The 17,803-nt window shown below is 32.4% G+C and overlaps 4 protein-coding genes across 4 annotated transcripts; 2 read left to right on the top strand and 2 right to left on the bottom strand.

The window, feature by feature from the left end:
• Positions 1-35: 35 nt before the first annotated feature.
• LOC123711719 (repressor of RNA polymerase III transcription MAF1 homolog) lies at positions 36-2,515 on the bottom strand. Its single transcript, XM_045664438.1, has 4 exons — positions 1,787-2,515; positions 1,460-1,580; positions 878-1,155; positions 36-724 (listed from the first exon to the last, which is right to left on the bottom strand). Exons 1-4 carry the CDS (start codon positions 1,990-1,992, stop codon positions 664-666), a joined length of 666 nt encoding a protein of 221 aa, XP_045520394.1. The 5' UTR covers positions 1,993-2,515; the 3' UTR covers positions 36-663.
• Positions 2,516-2,806: 291 nt separating this feature from the next.
• LOC123712488 (ATP synthase mitochondrial F1 complex assembly factor 2) lies at positions 2,807-7,100 on the top strand. The gene is made up of 6 exons (XM_045665598.1): positions 2,807-3,088; positions 3,158-3,351; positions 4,323-4,433; positions 4,781-4,961; positions 5,251-5,366; positions 6,790-7,100. The coding sequence occupies exons 1-6, from the start codon at positions 3,010-3,012 to the stop codon at positions 6,931-6,933; spliced, it is 825 nt and encodes a 274-aa protein (XP_045521554.1). The 5' UTR covers positions 2,807-3,009; the 3' UTR covers positions 6,934-7,100.
• Positions 7,101-7,240: 140 nt separating this feature from the next.
• Positions 7,241-12,458, top strand: LOC123711692. The gene is made up of 5 exons (XM_045664398.1): positions 7,241-7,646; positions 7,786-10,186; positions 10,311-10,546; positions 10,614-11,083; positions 11,439-12,458. The coding sequence occupies exons 2-5, from the start codon at positions 7,791-7,793 to the stop codon at positions 11,757-11,759; spliced, it is 3,423 nt and encodes a 1,140-aa protein (XP_045520354.1). The 5' UTR covers positions 7,241-7,646; positions 7,786-7,790; the 3' UTR covers positions 11,760-12,458.
• LOC123711693 (growth hormone-inducible transmembrane protein-like) lies at positions 12,450-17,712 on the bottom strand. The gene is made up of 8 exons (XM_045664399.1): positions 17,483-17,712; positions 17,141-17,338; positions 16,816-16,921; positions 16,464-16,605; positions 15,982-16,157; positions 14,369-14,529; positions 13,233-13,365; positions 12,450-12,676 (listed from the first exon to the last, which is right to left on the bottom strand). The coding sequence occupies exons 2-8, from the start codon at positions 17,328-17,330 to the stop codon at positions 12,589-12,591; spliced, it is 996 nt and encodes a 331-aa protein (XP_045520355.1). The 5' UTR covers positions 17,331-17,338; positions 17,483-17,712; the 3' UTR covers positions 12,450-12,588.
• Between the last annotated feature and the right edge of the window lie 91 nt (positions 17,713-17,803).

Below are 17,803 nucleotides of genomic sequence, written 5' to 3'. Positions count from 1 at the left end.
CACTTTCACTACTTTGGATAAAATTAAACACCTTATCAGCTGACAAATATTTATTCTAAATACATCTACTTTAAAACGCCTCAAAACAATAGGCGGAACTAGACATTCAAAAACCTTGTAGACAATATTCTTCTACTTTAGAACAATTTACTTTCTAATTTTTTTTAATAAGATATATAATAGAATTTCAACACTAAATTAGTATTTATGCATACAATTTTATTATATGTGCACCGTGATCAGAAAGTGTTAAAATTTTGTAAATTTGTGTTAATAAAATAAATTGACTATTTATATATACTTATCAAACTTTTGCCACTGCTCATCCAACCCTGCTCTTATAATTTTCTATATTTAAGACTATTAATCTACTGAAAAGAGATGACAGGTACAGAATTTAAACAAGGTAAAATTTAAGACTTAAATGATATCTCCAAAATAGGAATTTGTGCACAATATTGAGATCTTATATTTTTAGGCCAAAAATTTATGAAAAATATTTGATGGTATCTACTTACATAATTAGAACTAAAAAACTTCCTACTCCATCCTTAATATATATTAATTATATTTATTAATATATATATAGCTGTTAGTGTATTAGCTTAAAATATGAAATGTTATGGTAAAGTTAAAAGGTTAAAAAATAAATTGCTGAGCACTTTAGTCATATTCTTCATCTTCGTCCATTGCAAAATCAACACCAGAATCAGCACACACAGGACTGCAATAGAAAATTAATGTACTAACATAAACAATGATAATTTCCTCAAAAAACAAATATTTGTTAGAAAGAACAGAAATCTATTTTAATTAAAATAATGAAAAGGAAAAATGTAATAGATATTTACTACTAATACTGATTATTATATAATACCTCATTGCCCTGCAGGTGAAGAAAACCATTCTTTTCAGTTTCATATTGTAAAAGAAAAAGTTAAAAGTCCATAAGCATCCAGGTTCTCCAAATGGATCACTGGCAAGGTCAGGGTTGTAGCTATATATTCTACAGTCGGCCAACTGCACCTCTTCATCAATCGCTGCCCAAAGGGCTGGCTTTAACTGCCTCCAGCGAACTCCACCAACAGCAGATAAGGCAGCATCAACAGCACTTTGAACCCATGTAAGTGATGGTTCTGCACTAAATTCACTACTCTGTAAAACATTTAAATATGTATAAATATGAACAGCACTAATCAAATTTATATCATATTATAATCTTATTATTTTAAATGAATAATCATTATCATTTAAAATTTATTAAATCATCTTATGATTCAAGATTTAAGTGATAATCATTATAAAAACAAGTTCTTTGTGGATTTCAAATTAAATGACCAATTGCAATTACCATGCAGAAAGCTGTGTGTAATGAATTGAATGAAAATTATATTAATGCCTCTATCATATATATCATTAAATTGAATAGGCATCTAACCACTTAATAACAATAAATTACCTTGGCCATTGAAAAGTCATAATCAGGAAAAGCAGCATTCAGGGTGGCAATCAGGTAAAACAATGTTTTCCGTGATATTGTATCACATAAAATACCCTCCTCATCACCTGAAAGGCTCCGACTGAAAAATATAGCCATATGAAACTACTGCAAATCTAAGCAAATAATATCTAATCCTATATTTTAATTTTTTCATTATTGAATTCATATTAACAATTTAATTTTTCTTTAGAGTGAAAAATCTTGAGTGACTCTTCAGAATATTGAAGAAGCAAACATAAACATTAACATATTTTTAATCATAGTTTAATAAACTTTTCTTGATACCTATAAGAGAAACTTTCAGGTGGAGACAGAGCCTGGAGGTTGTGAGTCGTCTCACCAGCTGCTGTAAACCTTTTGTAGAAAGCTTTCTCACCACCAGCCATCTTACAGCTGTAGCTTTCTACTCGGCCTTGCACAGCACTGTCCCCATTTAGTATGGACAGTGCACTGCTCAATGCTTCCAAACGACCACTTTGTAAAAGTTTCATCTTTTTTCTTTCTGATGAACTGTTTACCCAAACAGATTTCTCGTTGTAAACGGTAGACTTATATTTGTGCACGATGCACTACTTCTGTACATAGCAGAGGGGTGTATAAATATTCCTTTTCTTTTAGAGTGAAGAAGATTTACACTCGGTATTAAATTCGACTTCTTGTCTTCTTCCGCGCTGATGGGATGCGGGTACATTACAAATATAAGTTTTAATTAGGGTTTTTGAACAACTAAGGTCGTTAATATGAGTATTTATAGAATTCTTTCACAGCGTTATGTGTACACAATGGCGCGTCACTGTTCCAATTCGACACAAACACTTTCCAATGCTAGACGTAAAAATCCATATCTGACATTGTAAAAACCCTTTATTTAACAATATTTCACAAAATATGTTAATTATGGAAACTAAAGAAGTACACAAAAACACGAAATATGTGTTATCTTAAATGAATAGCAAGAACTTGATAATAACACTTTTTTCGTTTTCACAACAAGATAGGAAAAGCACGTAGAGTATAGAATTTGAATATCATCAATAGGCTATATTAAAAATTCAAGACAAAATATACAGACTACTATTCTGTAAAATAGTATTCTGAGGTACTTACTATATTATTTATATCATTAAAATAAATAAGGATTGTTTATAAACACACACATTACTGATATAGTTTTCTATATTATTTATTATATTACATAATTGTTACTGTTTCATTTTTGAGCTGTCTTATTTCTTTATTATCGATACTAGCAACACTGTTCACATATGAAAATATCAATGAAATAAAAAAAATTAAATTATCAAATATTAATTGGATTTTTGAAAGTTGAATGTTGAAGTTAGTCTGAGTCGATTGTCGAAATAGTAGTCAGTATAAATATCATTAAATTGATCAGTTCAGATTTGTGAGGATGATATAATTTTTTTGAATCAATGTAAATATACTAAATACATATAGAGATCTTTAAGCATTATGTTATAAAACCTAATTGAAAGGAAACATAAAAAATGCTATCATCAAAATTGCAAAGACAGTTTTTACTTTCAATTTTTAGTAAGCAATCGAGGAATGGAGGCAGAAATTATGGTTAGTTAATTTGTGTGTGCTTCTTTCTGATAATAAATACGTTTTAAAGTACACAATCTTCTATTACAGCAACGACGAAACGGTTTTACAAACGTGCCGATATAGTACAAAACGAAAACAAATGGGAGGTTACCTTAGATCATCGGAGGTTAAAAACTCCCAACGGTCTGGTTTTTAATGTTAATACAGAAGGCCTAGCTAGAGCAATCGCTGCAGAGTGGGATGCACAGCATGACGACATCTCTCAACCTTCAATGCATCTGGTACAAACATTATATATTTCAATAAACTACTGATTGATGAGTGTATAAATTTTTGTAGGTAATATGTTTTTAAGTACTGTTGGAACCTATCTCTAATGGAATAAGACATGCATTCTCATAAACTGTCAAATTAAATATATATTTGTTTTCCTACAATAAAGTTCTCAAAAGAGAGTCCAACTTTACATGATTTACAATCTAGCCTATAAAATAATTATAGTTAATAAGTATCAAGTTTTTATATGTATGTATAAGAAATATAGATCAGAATTTAAGGTTTTACCGAAGCTGTTTGAATTACTATTTTACAAAATACATATTTTTCTGTAAGATATTTTTATCAACTCTATTTTTTGTAACTAAGGCCAGTATATACATACTTCACAATAAGTTATTATCTTGACTTAATTTTCTACAATACTAGTGAATATCTTAAACTAAGGTAATGTTCATTAACTTTCTTAGTGTTCTATAATGTGTTGACACTGTTTGTGTGTCCAAGATACTGCACTTGCACTAATATTCACTACACTAGGTTTATTAACTAAAATGGTTTAGTTTTCTTTAGGTGTCTTATTCCTGTTGTATTAAGAAGTCAGAGTGCCTCGGCATTCACATGTTCTATGTAGCCTGTTTAAGTTAGCTAAGGCAAACCAATTTTACTGTATTTAGAACTGCATCCACATTAAGATCGTTGTGGATTCTTTAATTTTTATATACCATGGTGCATTGACAATGTCCCAAAGAATCTTGTTCTTAACCATAATATTATTTCTAAATGGCTCTTTATTGTAGCATAATGCAGATTGTCATATGTATGTATGATTCAATTTTTTTCAAAACATGCTAATTGCTACAACAATTCTTGTATGGTCACCATGATACATTAATGTAAATAAGTATAGCTATAATTAATTTAATAATTAAACAAAATTGTTCTTTTGTACTTTGATAACCTTCCATTATTTTAGACAGCTCTATGCAACACCGCATTGGACAATCCAGGAAAACTCAACAAACATGACATAGCTATCCATCTACTTGAATATATAGCTACAGATACTGTCCTCTTCTTCTCTGATGTAAGCTTTTTATTTGATTTTATCAAAAGCTAAGTTAATGCCCGACCCCTTCAACATAGGGTACCCAATATTTTTACAGAGACCCTTGCACTCTGTATCCTGTATAACTTCTGTATGATAACTTCATTGTATTTTTCTGCTGGATTACCTTTATATTTTTATTTTGGATTGGAAGTCTACCTACTATGAAATAATGTAGATGAGGTCAATCTCACCAGTTAAAACTGACAAAGTCTTATAACTATTATATTATTCTAATCATTGATTATTATGTCTAATTAATACCTAAAGTATATAGAGAGATTAAGCCTTATGTAGCAATATAGCTTATGTTCCTCATTTTGTAGGAGGAAGAAGAGTTAAAACTTCTACAGGAAGAAAAGTGGGGCCCAGTTTTAGAATGGTTTGAAAAGAGGTTTAATATTAAGCAGGAAGTTTCAAGGGATTTCCAGCCTCCTCCTGTCACTACAGAAACAAAAGCAGTGTTAGCCAGACATTTTCTTTCATATGACTTTCCAGCATTGAATGGTAAGTGTAATTTAGAGAATTTTTTACAGTAGTTAATTTTTCAGTAATAATTGAAATATCAATGAATCTGACTTAAAAAGTGTCTGTGATATGCCTATGAAACATTACACAAATTTTAAGTGTCTTAATAATTAAAACATTAATCACATCCATCATTTAGAAAAGCATGTTATAAGTCAGAGAGCATATAAAGGAACGAAGTTATATTAAAAGTTATTTTTATATATTAAAAATGAAGTGAGAGACTCTGACACACATACCAATATTAAACATAGGCATTTTATTTTAGCTATGAATTTTGGAATAGAAGCTTTAAAGTCTCCAATATTAATGTTGGCCTGTGTGGATAGATTTTTACAACCGAAGGAAGCTGTAATGCTAGCGAGATTAGAAGAAGAATACCAGGTAAGTTATTTCCTATAGGAGTGTGCGGGGCTAATGGTATCATTATGAAGTGATGCCCATAAAACTTGTAACATATTCAAGCTACAAATGAAAGCTAAACTAGACAAAAATTTTAACCTTTGTGTATGTGTAACACTACATTTGGTCTTCATAGGCTACTCATGACAGAAATCAAAAGGATTAGCATAATTATTCAGGACAATAATATGGATACAGTCATATGATTCCATAACATGATAAAAACAGAATCATAATATATCAGCATTATTTGTGAATGTTTCACAAAAATTATATTTAAAAAAATCACAATTCTAATATGTTTTATTGTTGGGCACGCATCAGGTTTTTTCTTTAATTTAATTATTTTTCTAGAAAAATTTGTCTTCTGCACTAAATAGGTCTACGATATGTACGCATTATAAAAAGTTTACAATTTTGTAGTAACTGTCAAGAACTACTGGAGCGATGTTTATTATGACAGATAATTGTAATACGTTTAAAATAATGTACTTTAAGATTTTATATTACTACACATTAAAAGTAACTTAGTGACAAGTAAGGAAAACACAAATGGCGTTCATAATTAACAAGTTTTACTTCACATAAATCGCATTGCATTGATAAAACCAAATATGTAACTATTTAGACTACATATGTTATTAATAAATCCATGTAACATTAGAGGTGTTAGTTGGTTAATAGGTTAATGTCTTAAACCAAGGTTCCAATTTAGAACCTGAATGATATTGCAACCTCGACTTTAAGACGTAAATGAATAGGATTATCTTAAACTGGCTTCAATACTCGAATGAGGACGTTTTCGATCCATATGTTTTTATGTATATCTGAATGAGATATGTTTAGGTCAAAACACTTTTGATATGAAATGTTATTAATTCTCTTGCAATTTCAAGTTGGGTTTATTTTTTTAATGAAAGTATTTGTAAGTGACTTTGAAGCTTACCGAATAAGTAACTGTTTTCACCATGCCTCCTGCTGTTGGAGGATCTTTGACAATATGAGACATATCTTTGGTTTTAATTCATTTTATTATTATTTATTACTTAAGATGTCATGTAGAACATGGTTTAATGGTTGCAGCTCTTTACAAACGTTGTGTAAAACAAAAATAACTTGGCGGTTAAAAAGAGTGGCGGAGAGTTTATTGCTAATTCTTCTCTTCCGTTCTACGCCGTTGATTTGAGAACTAGCCGTATATTTAAAGTACGCATTTAATGTTTATTGATGTTTTGACCTATATGAATAAATCATTTTTTTTATTTGACCTTCAATATTTGTTTAAATGAAAACAATAGTAAATGCCATATATTACAAAGGCAAATGGCGTGTTATCCTGACTCCGGATTCGATTCCCGGTGAAATAATATTTGAGGACGATTTAAATTATAGTACGTGTTTTTAGCTTCAACGATGGGGTCGTGTTCCATGGGCTCATGAGTTAAACCAAGTAGAACTGACATCTCGAGTGGCAGCGTCACTTCTTATCATACAGAATTCAACAGAATTACACACAGAAAAGGCTAAAAAGAAAGCAGAGGAATCATGATAGTGAATTTGTTTTTATCATAGTGACAGTACACCTAGTCGAGATACACTTAATAAAATTTATTAACATTTAATGTTAATAAGTGCAGATGCGCCAAGTCCGCAAAAGATTCATGTAGAATATTTGTAGAAATCGATGTAAAATAAATATGTTATGCGTAAAAGTTTGTTTTATTTTCTGACTAAAGCTTGTTCTTGACGAGGCCGTCATCGCGTTGGGAGGGAAGTTCTTAATTTAGCGTAATTTGTACAAACTTGAAGATGTACTTGTCTATACCCGTGCCAATCTAAAAATAAAGATTATAAATAGCGAATTGAAAATTTAAAAAATGATTACCGACGGTCTTTATATTAGCCGAATGAAGTTTAAGATTTATAAACCACTCGAAATTTATGATTTAAGAATAAAGTAGAAATAGCAAAAGTAGAATCGCAAAGATCTGCTAAAATTAGCTCGGCGAGTGAGTTGAGGCGCTTACCTCGCCCGAATGAGTCGACCTCGCTTTGTGTTGTATCTGGTGAACAATAACGGCAAAATCTTATTTCTTTTTATTTAAAACAAAGGTGCCATGTGCATTGTGATCTAAAAAAATTGTTTATAACAATGTAAGTGAATGAATTGTATAATATAATCGGAGCACGGCCCACTATTTGAGTTAATCATTATGCTCTAGATTTGGCTTTTGACCCTCTCTGCTCACGTTTCTTCACTCTGTAAGTAATATGAATTCATTTTTATACTATTGTTCTATTGTTTTTATTGATTGATTCTAGAAATTTAGTCTTACCATAATTGGTCTAGATTTCTACTGATGAGTGTTGTAATAATTGTTTATTATTTACAAACTTCCAGGGGTAATGAACGGTGACGTGGAAGTAGAGGCGCCTCGCCCCCGTCCTCTATCCGCTGGTCTTTGGACCATTTTCTCGTGGCTCCGTCGTTCAGAACGCTCGTCTTCTAGTGAAAGTATTTCCAGCGTAGGTTCTGATCGTACCGCTGCCAGCTTCGACTTTCTGCCACCGATATATTATCCTAATTCACAAGCTCCAATAACATTACCTCTTAATTCGCCGACCGATTCCTACAAGAGAAGAGTTCAGGAGCGAAATTTGCGAAGACAAAGAGAACGTGGAGTGACATTACATAGGAAATACGGGCTCTGGAGAGAAGAGGGTGGGTACGACAGATTTAGTTTACCACCAGCTAATAAAAACATTGGTGAATCGGGCGGCAATCAACGATGCCGAAGGGCAGCCAGTGAATGTTTTCATCGACGCGCTGCATATGTGCCAGGAAAGAGGCACGCTCCTCCACCCCCTACGTTTGTTACAACCTCATTACCTCGTAGCTATAAGAGAAAACGCCCAGCTCCTAAACCTCCTTTGAAAGCGATTGCAGAAAATAAAGAAAATATAGAAATCAATAATAACGACACGCTGCTCCGTACACTTCCTTCTAGTGATAATTCGACTAAAGAGAATATAGTAAATAATGTTCAAGGAACCAGCAGTAATTCATCTAAAATAATATTTATTCCTCAACTTCCATCAACAGAAACAGATAAAGCTTCAGACAAACCACGCAAAGAAATAAAATTGCGGACAGAAAAAAGTTTTCTTAAACAAATATTTGAAAATAAAAAGCGACATTCTGCAGATATTTCGCATGTAAAGTTTCTGCCCAGCATTAGTGAGCTGGATAAACAGGCAGCCGAAATAATAGAAAATAATAAGCTTACACACAATTATACTTATCTAGAAGATAATAATCTTATGAACGAAGAACATGCAATAAATAGTAATTCTGAAAAAATGTGGATGTGTACTAAATGTTTGCGGAAATATAATACGTCAATTAAATCATGTGTATATTGTGTACCTAAGGAAAATGAACTTACTAAAATTATTAATTCACAATGTAAAGCCTCAAGTTCATCAACGCAGACGGAGTTGTCTCGTCAACTATCTAAGGATGTTGAAGAGAAAAAGAAATTGAGGAAAATTCTTAAAGAAATGAAAGACTCTCTCCCGAAGAAACAAAGTCAGAAGAAAACAAAACACACTATTAATTTTGAAGTTAATAATGAATCAAATGAAACCCCAACTTTACGTATTGGGACTACAGTAAACGAAAATAAGGAAGAACCTCTTGCCCACAACAAATTACAAAAATTAAACCAAGAACCATCAACATCTGCGGCATTATCAACAGGAAACCATTCTAACAACAAACGGCATACTTTCATTGATGAAAAAACTAACAATTCACTTGAAGGCAACTCTGAATCATTAATAAGAGCTATAATAACATCAAATAATTTAAAAAAGCCACTTGTCGAAGTTAAGCCAAACGAAGATTATGTGTCTAATACGAAGGCTGCTGCAATATCTAAGAGTAGGGAGGTCCCCAAAGAAATTTCCTTAAAATTTACTCACGACAACCTACCTGCTAGTAATAATAACCAACTTAAATTATTTGAAAATATTGACAGAAACCAAGCTATAAAGGAAAATAAAATTACAACAAATACTAACAGTGGTCTAAGTACGCATACGCCGCTGAGTATATCGTCGTTATTAAATCCCATTTACCAGCCGAAAGCAACTACAAGCACGCAGTGTTTCCAAGTGGCCTCGAAAACGAATCTAAACACTACGTTAAAGACAGAAGTGTTATTAAATAGCGACGTTACTTTCTTACAATTGAAATCAGTAACAAAAACTCCAGCAAAAGATTTAAATAACACTAATACAGAAAAAGTTAAATTTAAAAAAGAACCAACAAACGCGTCATCTAATCAAATGAAATTAGATCCAAAGACAGTATCACAAATCATTAAAAAATCTATAGAACAAAAAGAAAAACAGTTACAAGAAAATGAAGCGAAAATTGAAGCGGTAAAAATTGGAGAGTATATAAAACGAAGGGAATTAATTAATCAACTTGAATCGTCTATTGCTAAAGGGGACGAGACGGCAGCTGCTGAGGCTGCTTCGAAGTTAGCTAAACTACGTCTTTCATGTTCTGTTCTATCTTATTCATCACAAATAGTAGCTGGACCTTCTACATCAGGTATTACAATACCGAAGCAAGAAAAACTCATGAACAAAGACAATGTTGATCCCCAAGAAAATAAGACATTTGTGGTGTCAGAGGGACTTCGAAAAATAAATAAAAATAACACAAATAATTCCAAAACGGAAGCTGTTCAGCAAATCGACGATCACAAAGATGCAATGAATGATATTATTCCGTAAGTAGAAGAAGTACTGCATTTTTATTAACCGTTAAACGCATAACAATTGACAATAAGTTTTTTTAACAACAAATATTACACTGTCTTATTAATTATTGCTTATTTAACATAAATTTTCCAGGATTGAAGTTTGGATAGAGGATAAAATTGCAGCTAGAGGACCGGTCCGTTTAAATATTTCTCAACGTTCTACAGTTGCAGATTTAAAAAGAGAAGCATTGTCCTATCTCGGTATAGAAATACGGTTACAGCGCTGGATTGTGGGCAAATCTCTCTGCACAGACGATAATATGCCCATTATTTCATTAGCAGGGACAGCCTTCGACGCACCTTTTTATTTATGTTTAGTTGAATCAGGCAAGTACAACTGCTTTGTTTATTATTATTTAAATTGTTTTGGATTAATATCTAATAATATTTTCAGACGAAAACAAAGCATCAAAAACAGAGGCTTCAAGTTTGGTAAAGTTAGGAGAGTTTTACACGGAATTAATAAAGTTGGAGCAACAGGCACTTATATTAAATGCTGAAAACTTCGAATGTGGAGTATGTCTTGAAGAATGTGCCGTCGGGGATGGAGCTGTTCTCCGAGATTGTCTTCATACCTTTTGTAGGGGGTGTCTATCGGATGCAGTGCGACATTGTGAAGAGCCTATAATATCTTGTCCGGCTGTAGGCTGTCCTGGAGTTCTACAAGACAGAGAAATTCGAGCTTTACTATCAGCAGAAGATTATGATAAATGGTTAGCTCGAGGGTTAGCTGTAGCTGAAAGTGGAACACGTAATAACTTTCATTGCCGAACACCAGATTGCTCGGGTTGGGCATTTTGTGAACCCGGAGTTAGAGTATTCCCTTGCCCTGTTTGTAAGAAGAAAAATTGTATACCGTGTCAGGTAAGATGGAACCAAATATCCTATGTTTTTATCTAGAGAAATCAATGCAGTAAAGACTACTAACCCTCTAGGGGATTTATTGGGCACTTATAATTTTAAAGGTAGTAAGTTATTTACATACCCTAGAGACGCAAAACCGAACTCTTGCTTCCTGGCTGCACGCATTGAATAAAATGTGTGCGTAATTGAGCTAAAGGGGCCGATATTTTTTAACGTATAAGTGTCATTTAAAAATCTGAATTTTTAACAATAAATTATAGAATATAAAATGTATCATTTATATTTCATTCTTTAAACAGTTTATAAGATTTACGTACCAATGTGCTTATTGTAAATCAATAATACAATTTTATAGGCCTTGCATGATGGTGAAACCTGTGAGCAATATCAAAAGAAATTGTGTGAAGTAACTGCAGATAATACTGATGCAGGGACACAAGCGCTGCTCGATTCTTTAATATCTCGAGGGGAAGCATTACGATGCCCTGAATGCCAAGCTATTATCACAAAAAAATGGGGATGTGACTGGGTCAAATGTTCCGCGTGTAAGACGGAAATTTGTTGGGTCACAAAAGGAAGAAGATGGGGTCCAGGTGGGCGGGGAGACACCAGTGGCGGGTGCAAGTGCGGCGTTGAAGGGAAAAAGTGCCATCCCACGTGTAGTTACTGTCATTAAGTATATATTATGCGAAACGGTTTGAAAATATGTGTTTCTAGTAAAAACTATTTGAATTAATCATAAATTTAAAAAAAATGGGCAACGTATTCAATAATAGATCGCTATTGCGATGTTCTTTAACGTAATATAATATGTAACATTTACGTAGATAACATAACTTTTATGTTTGTTAACTATACATAGACTAACTAAACACGCCTAAACAGCAAGCGTGTAAAATTTGTTTTTATTTATGAAAATTATTTTTGACAAGTATACCAATTGTGCAAAATTTTTTTTACAATGTATAGCAAAAGTTTTAATACCTTAGTAATACAGTTACTGTAAAAATTAAATATCTAACAAATTTATTTTTCATAAGAAAAACAGAATAGCCATTTCAAACATTACGTTTAGTGATAGAAAATATTAATGCATTTGGATTTAATTTATTTACATATTTAATGGCTCATGGACGTCACTTACGTCCAAATCTACAGACCATTCAATAAGTCGCCCCGATTATAGAGAAACACTTGACATTATGATGTTTTGCTAAATAATATGTACTGGTGTTTGTTTGCTATTATTAAATCTATAATCTATTGTTTGTCACCTAATTATTTTATTTAGTCTGCACGAATCTAGTATATTGTATTGAAATAACTACAAGCATTGTCAATCTTAGAACAAAAAATAAAACAGCAATTGTCTTCATTACTCTTTAATTTATGATCAACCATAAACTACTTAAATAAAACTTAGCATATTTTACATATCACATTTCTTTTTGTCTCTAAAACGCAAACCATAAGTTATAGAAGTTTAATGCCTTAACGATAATATTCTACTTCTTCTTGTTGCCGCCAGCGCCAGACATGATCATCGCGATGCGCATGAAAATATTCAGGATATCCAAATATACCGATATTGCTCTGTAAATAAATTGCTTTACATTATAACAAACAGATGCAAAATTAAGTGGGGCAAAATTTAATCTGTGAAAGCACAGTTATTAACAGATTAGAATGAGTTTTTTTTAAATCTAATTGCACATTTTTCTACCATGCTACCAAAAAAAAAACATACAAAAAAAAAACTGTTTAAAAAACTAAACGAATTAAATCAGTGACGTCATCCAATGATATCATACGAAAAAATTCTGAAATTAATTTCGTAGCTTCGACTTTATTTGTATAAAATGAATTAAAATTAGTATAAAATCAAATCAAAATCTGTTATAACGACATCGAACTACTCATATTTGGTCGTAAAAACCAGCCAATGACATTATTAAGTACCTAATACATAGAATTTTGCCGGGACCTTTGATTTTGGTCAATATAACCGGTATGTTGTTCAATATATAACGGTTTTGAATGATTATTATAGCGAATATATATATTTTTAGTGTGATAAAAATTAATTACCTACGGCCATATCTCAAAAATCTTAAAAAAAAAACATTTATTACTACAAAAAAATACTCACGAGTTGATCGGGTCGTAGGGCTGGAATCCATACATTGGGTGCATTTCAGCTCGCTTTATGATCGCCTGAGTGTCGTACAACAAGAAACCTCCAAACACGATTAATCCACCATAGAGACTAAGAGAGTACAGACCTAAAAATATTTTTTTGTTGTTAACAGATATATAATACTTAAAAAAAGTATATAAAAAAGCTATTATAAATGGAATGATGCGAAGTAAGTATTATATTAGTTCGTATAATTTCAGGCAACAGTGCGGCAATCGCGAAATTTATTATTTGTTTGCTTGGCTCGGTTTTTTACGATAATTACTGGCAACACTGAAATATGACTATAAAGAAACTTTTTTTGTCACAATAACTTTGTGTAAAAAAACTATGTTTCAATATTCGTAGCGCTGAAGACTCAAAGTTGAAATCACGTAATTCAATATATGAGTTGGGACAGCCAACAGAAGTTACAGATCAATCTTACAACTGTTTGCATATAAGGAAATCTGTTTTCATCATAATATTAAAATAAATTTCGGTCACATTATATAAATAAAAAAATAAATCAATGGCGCTACATCATTTTAGTTCTGAACTTCAGATTCCTGTATCTGTTTTATGAGTATTTGTTAATATAGTAGGTGATTAGCATTTGTGCCTGACACACGCCGTCGACTTTTGGGTCTAAGGCGGGCCGATTTCCTCACGATGTTTTCCTTCACCGTTCGAGCTAATGTTAAATGCGCACATAGAAAGTCCATGGGTGCACAGCCCGGGATCGAACCTACGACCTCAGGGATTAGAGTTGCACGCTAAAGCCACTAGGCCGACACTGCTTGGTCATATTCCATATTAAAAAAAAAAAATTGTCTAGTACCTTCACGTTATATAAAATCAATATTTTTGTTTAACTGCATCATTCTATAATTATTTAACGTATATTAGTATTTTTACAATAGTATCTAAATAAAAAACTTAATACAAGTCAACATTATTATACGTGAATGTTTATCTAAAAAAACTACTGAACCAAATTTTAATAAAACTTAGGCCCTTAGTAACATTAGTGTAAGAGAAATTTGTTGAGAAACATACTTAAATATAAAATTCTAACAATTAACCCTTTTTAAGTTGGACAAAAATACCTGCTCCGAGCGCAGTGGTGGGTGGCAAGAACATGCTCGCGAGAGAGGCCGCGAATACTGCCCCAAGGCCCATGGCCAGTGGGGCTCTCATGTTCAAGAATTCCCCAGAGGGCGCGCACACCGCAATCGTACTTAAACCGCCCACTACACCGGCAGTGTACCTGAAGTCAAGGTTTATATTAATAGCAAAATAGACGTTTCAGTATTAGTAAATATATTACATATAATATACTTGATTGTGTATCAATATGTATGTAGTGTCATTTTATATTATGTCTCGCAATTCGGCGTGGCTTTGGCATAGACAAGTTCTCTCCATTGTGTTCTATACTCTGTGACTCTGGTCCAATATGGTCCCAACGTCAGGCTGATGTCTTTCCAGCGTGATTTAGGGCGACCCCGACGTCTAGTCCCTTGGGTACCATAGAGTCACTTGTTGGCTTTGCATCTTAGTATATGTCCTGTCCAGGGGGCTCAGACAAGATGCCTTAACAGTAGTGTATGTAGAAAGTCGAAAACTAAATTTGTATGAAACTTTGTCGACATGAACTGTCACTTTCTACATACACTACTGTTAAGTCATCTTGACTAAACCTCCAGCTCCATTTTAAGTGATCCATATGCGTTAGTATATCCTTGACTTTGGTTTTCTGTCTTATCTTCGTACTTCTGATTTTATCTCTTCGCCTGATTCCCGTCATGCTTCTTTCCATGGCCTTTTGGCAATTTACTAGTTTTACTCTGTGGTTATCTGTTAGAGACCATGTTTCACTTATGTTATGCAGGGAACGATGCAAGTGTTGAAATTCTTGCACTTAATATGCATGTTTAAATCTTTGCTCTTCATTGTCCTTCATTGTACTTTCAGGGACCAGTATTTTTTCCATCCACACGCAATTCTTTTATTTACTTCATTGAACATTGAGTTCTCAGGAGAAATTTGTCCTAGGTATGTATATTCACTCACATATTCGAGAATATTACAATAGTTATAATTAATTTTCGATTAAACTATAATTAACTAATGCATTTTCATTCATCTTTATTAACAGTGCAATCTCTATAACTCGAATCTCTTTAAATCGAAATCCTAAGTCAAATTATTTAGACTTTGTACCTAAAAAAAAATGTTATTTCCCTACGAGATATTGATAATACATATTTATCTTTTATAATCAAGTTATTTCAAAATGAGACACCGTAAGTCGGTTGGAATTCAAATAAAATCCAAAATGAATGTTCGGGTTTGGAGCTTCTATTAATTTTTTTTGTCTTGTACACATGCAATGAATGAATACATTAATACTAAAACCTTTTAAGTTAACAAATGTGAATGTTATGTTATAGGCATAAAATCTGCAAATAGTTAAAATTAAATGATAAAGGATCTATGTTTTGTATACAATTTACTTATTATACTTACTAACATTCGAGTTATAGAGATGCCACTGTATATCTTCTGTGAGTGTGTAATGTAACTGATTCTAAACAACTGGCTCATTTTAATGAAGTTTTGTGTGTGTAGTAGATTTGAAAATTGTTTAGATATACAATTAGATGTTTTTTTTTTTGTTCAATTTAAAAAAGTTAATAAAAGATACATAAATACATACCAAGCTGCTCGCATCAACACTGGTCCCCCGAGGAAGCACATTGGAGCAATGACTGCACCCATAATTCCTGTATGGACCATCCAGGCAAGTTGTTTACCACCAAATCCTGGCTTATACTCCATTCCACGAACCACCATGCCCGACCCAATCATTAATGCCATTGTTGCAATAATTGACTGAAATAAAAGAAAAATACAACCATTTCAACTGAGAAGCACAATGCTGAAAACATTATGAATTCCAAGATTAATAACAGTCTGTTTAACAATAAAGTGACACACATACAAAAATATTTTAGTTAGACTCAAACTGTAATTTCTTGTAACTGACTAAGTTTTTTACATTGTTTAAATGTGTTGTTTAAATTTAGAAAACCATTTATTTAAAAAACCTTTATTTAATATTTTTGTTTTATATCATATAATTTATACGGTTTTTAATATAAAAATATGCTATGCATATTTCTAAAGAAAGCAGCCTACCATCCATCCATTACGTGCAACAAGATTTAATAGGGCTGGTGTCCTGAAAACTGTGAAAGCACTACCAGCTGTTAAAAGGATTGATCCAGCAATGTATCCATATGTGGCCTTGATTCTGTCCTTTACATATTGAGGCCAGAGACTGAAAAAAATATTCTCCTGTTATTTAATATTAACATAACACACATCACAAACTGCCAGTAGAGCTATATTACTTAGGGGCCTTCAAGAAGACGGCAATATTTCCTAAAATAAAATTCTCTTATAGACTGTATTGTAAAATGATGTATTTTCAGATAAAGATTATCTTATCTATATAATAAGCAAATATTTGTTTACACCTTATACTTACTGTGCTTCTTGTAGAGTTCCAGGTTTGACACCAGCGCCATAATAACAGAGAGCAACAAGACCAGCTGCAGATGCTCCAGCTAAAGCCCCTTTTCCCAAACTGAAAGCTAAATTCAAACACACATAAACATCATATTTTCTAAGGCTTGTCGTTGATGATATGTACAAATGTAATCAATACATTGATGTTATATATGTATGACATATGGGCTGCACAGTTTTAATATCATGATTATACTGAGACTCAAAGAAATAGATAATTTGGTTTACATGACTGACAGACTGAAACATAGTTTAAGAAATAACACATTTGTTTTAAAACTAACCATTAGGTCCAGCTGGTGCCATTAACCTTTCCCACATAGAAGGTTGAGTGCGTGTGGCAAGACGAGATCTCGGTTCGCGAGCATAGTTCCTAACAATATAATTCCTTGGAACAAACTTTTGTGGTACAGGGGTTTTTAAAGTTTGGGTGACCGTAAAAGTAGAGCGTGACACGCACAATCGTGACAACATGATGCAACCTGAAAAGGATTCATGAAATTATTTCACTTAAAGTACAGTAAACTCTCAATATGTTTTGAAGGTAGCCTTATCAATTTAATTCTTGCTTCTAAAATAAGTGTATAATTTTCTATTCTAAGTGTTATATAAACAATTGAACTTACCGGTGGTCAAGTTGCCTATTACACTGATGACAGAAATTTTAACGTAAGAATCCGATGAACACACAATACAGTGCGACGCAGTTTAAATAATTAGGGATGTTAGTAGCACTTGACAATAAATTTAAAAAACTGATTTTCGTAAACAATAATTTTCTGCAGTCTGGATTTACTCGAGTGTGCTGCTAGTATTTTCGTTTGTTGATAATTGTTTGCTATTTTCTAGAAGGTTTTCGAAATGTCAATTGCAAAATTGACTGTCAATACAATTGTCAAGAATACTGACAATTGAAGTAATTATGAATATATCAATAATAAAAAAAT

This window comes from Pieris brassicae, chromosome 7 (genome assembly GCF_905147105.1).
Source record: "Pieris brassicae chromosome 7, ilPieBrab1.1, whole genome shotgun sequence".
In the NCBI taxonomy this organism is placed as follows: Eukaryota; Metazoa; Arthropoda; class Insecta; order Lepidoptera; family Pieridae; genus Pieris; species Pieris brassicae.
This window is presented reverse-complemented; position numbering and strand designations above follow the sequence as displayed.

Bases quoted from the DNA above. Each gene is read 5' to 3' on its own strand.
- LOC123711719 (XM_045664438.1), bottom strand. From the start codon at position 1,992: ATGAAACTTTTACAAAGTGGTCGTTTGGAAGCATTGAGCAGTGCACTG. The intron at 1,581-1,786 runs GTATCAAGAAAA...TATATTTTTCAG, and splicing joins CCTGAAAGTTTCTCTTATAG to TCGGAGCCTTTCAGGTGATG. The intron at 1,156-1,459 runs GTAATTTATTGT...AATGTTTTACAG, and splicing joins ATGACTTTTCAATGGCCAAG to AGTAGTGAATTTAGTGCAGA.
- LOC123712488 (XM_045665598.1), top strand. From the start codon at position 3,010: ATGCTATCATCAAAATTGCAAAGACAGTTTTTACTTTCAATTTTTAGT. The intron at 3,089-3,157 runs GTTAGTTAATTT...CTTCTATTACAG, and splicing joins GAATGGAGGCAGAAATTATG to CAACGACGAAACGGTTTTAC. The intron at 4,962-5,250 runs GTAAGTGTAATT...ATTTTATTTTAG, and splicing joins TGACTTTCCAGCATTGAATG to CTATGAATTTTGGAATAGAA.
- LOC123711692 (XM_045664398.1), top strand. From the start codon at position 7,791: ATGAACGGTGACGTGGAAGTAGAGGCGCCTCGCCCCCGTCCTCTATCC. The intron at 10,547-10,613 runs GCAAGTACAACT...TAATATTTTCAG, and splicing joins TTTATGTTTAGTTGAATCAG to ACGAAAACAAAGCATCAAAA. The intron at 11,084-11,438 runs GTAAGATGGAAC...ACAATTTTATAG, and splicing joins AAAATTGTATACCGTGTCAG to GCCTTGCATGATGGTGAAAC.
- LOC123711693 (XM_045664399.1), bottom strand. From the start codon at position 17,330: ATGTTGTCACGATTGTGCGTGTCACGCTCTACTTTTACGGTCACCCAA. The intron at 14,530-15,981 runs GTATGTATTTAT...CCTTGACTTCAG, and splicing joins GTGTTGATGCGAGCAGCTTG to GTACACTGCCGGTGTAGTGG. The intron at 13,366-14,368 runs GTATTTTTGTCC...AAATATTTTTAG, and splicing joins CACCACTGCGCTCGGAGCAG to GTCTGTACTCTCTTAGTCTC.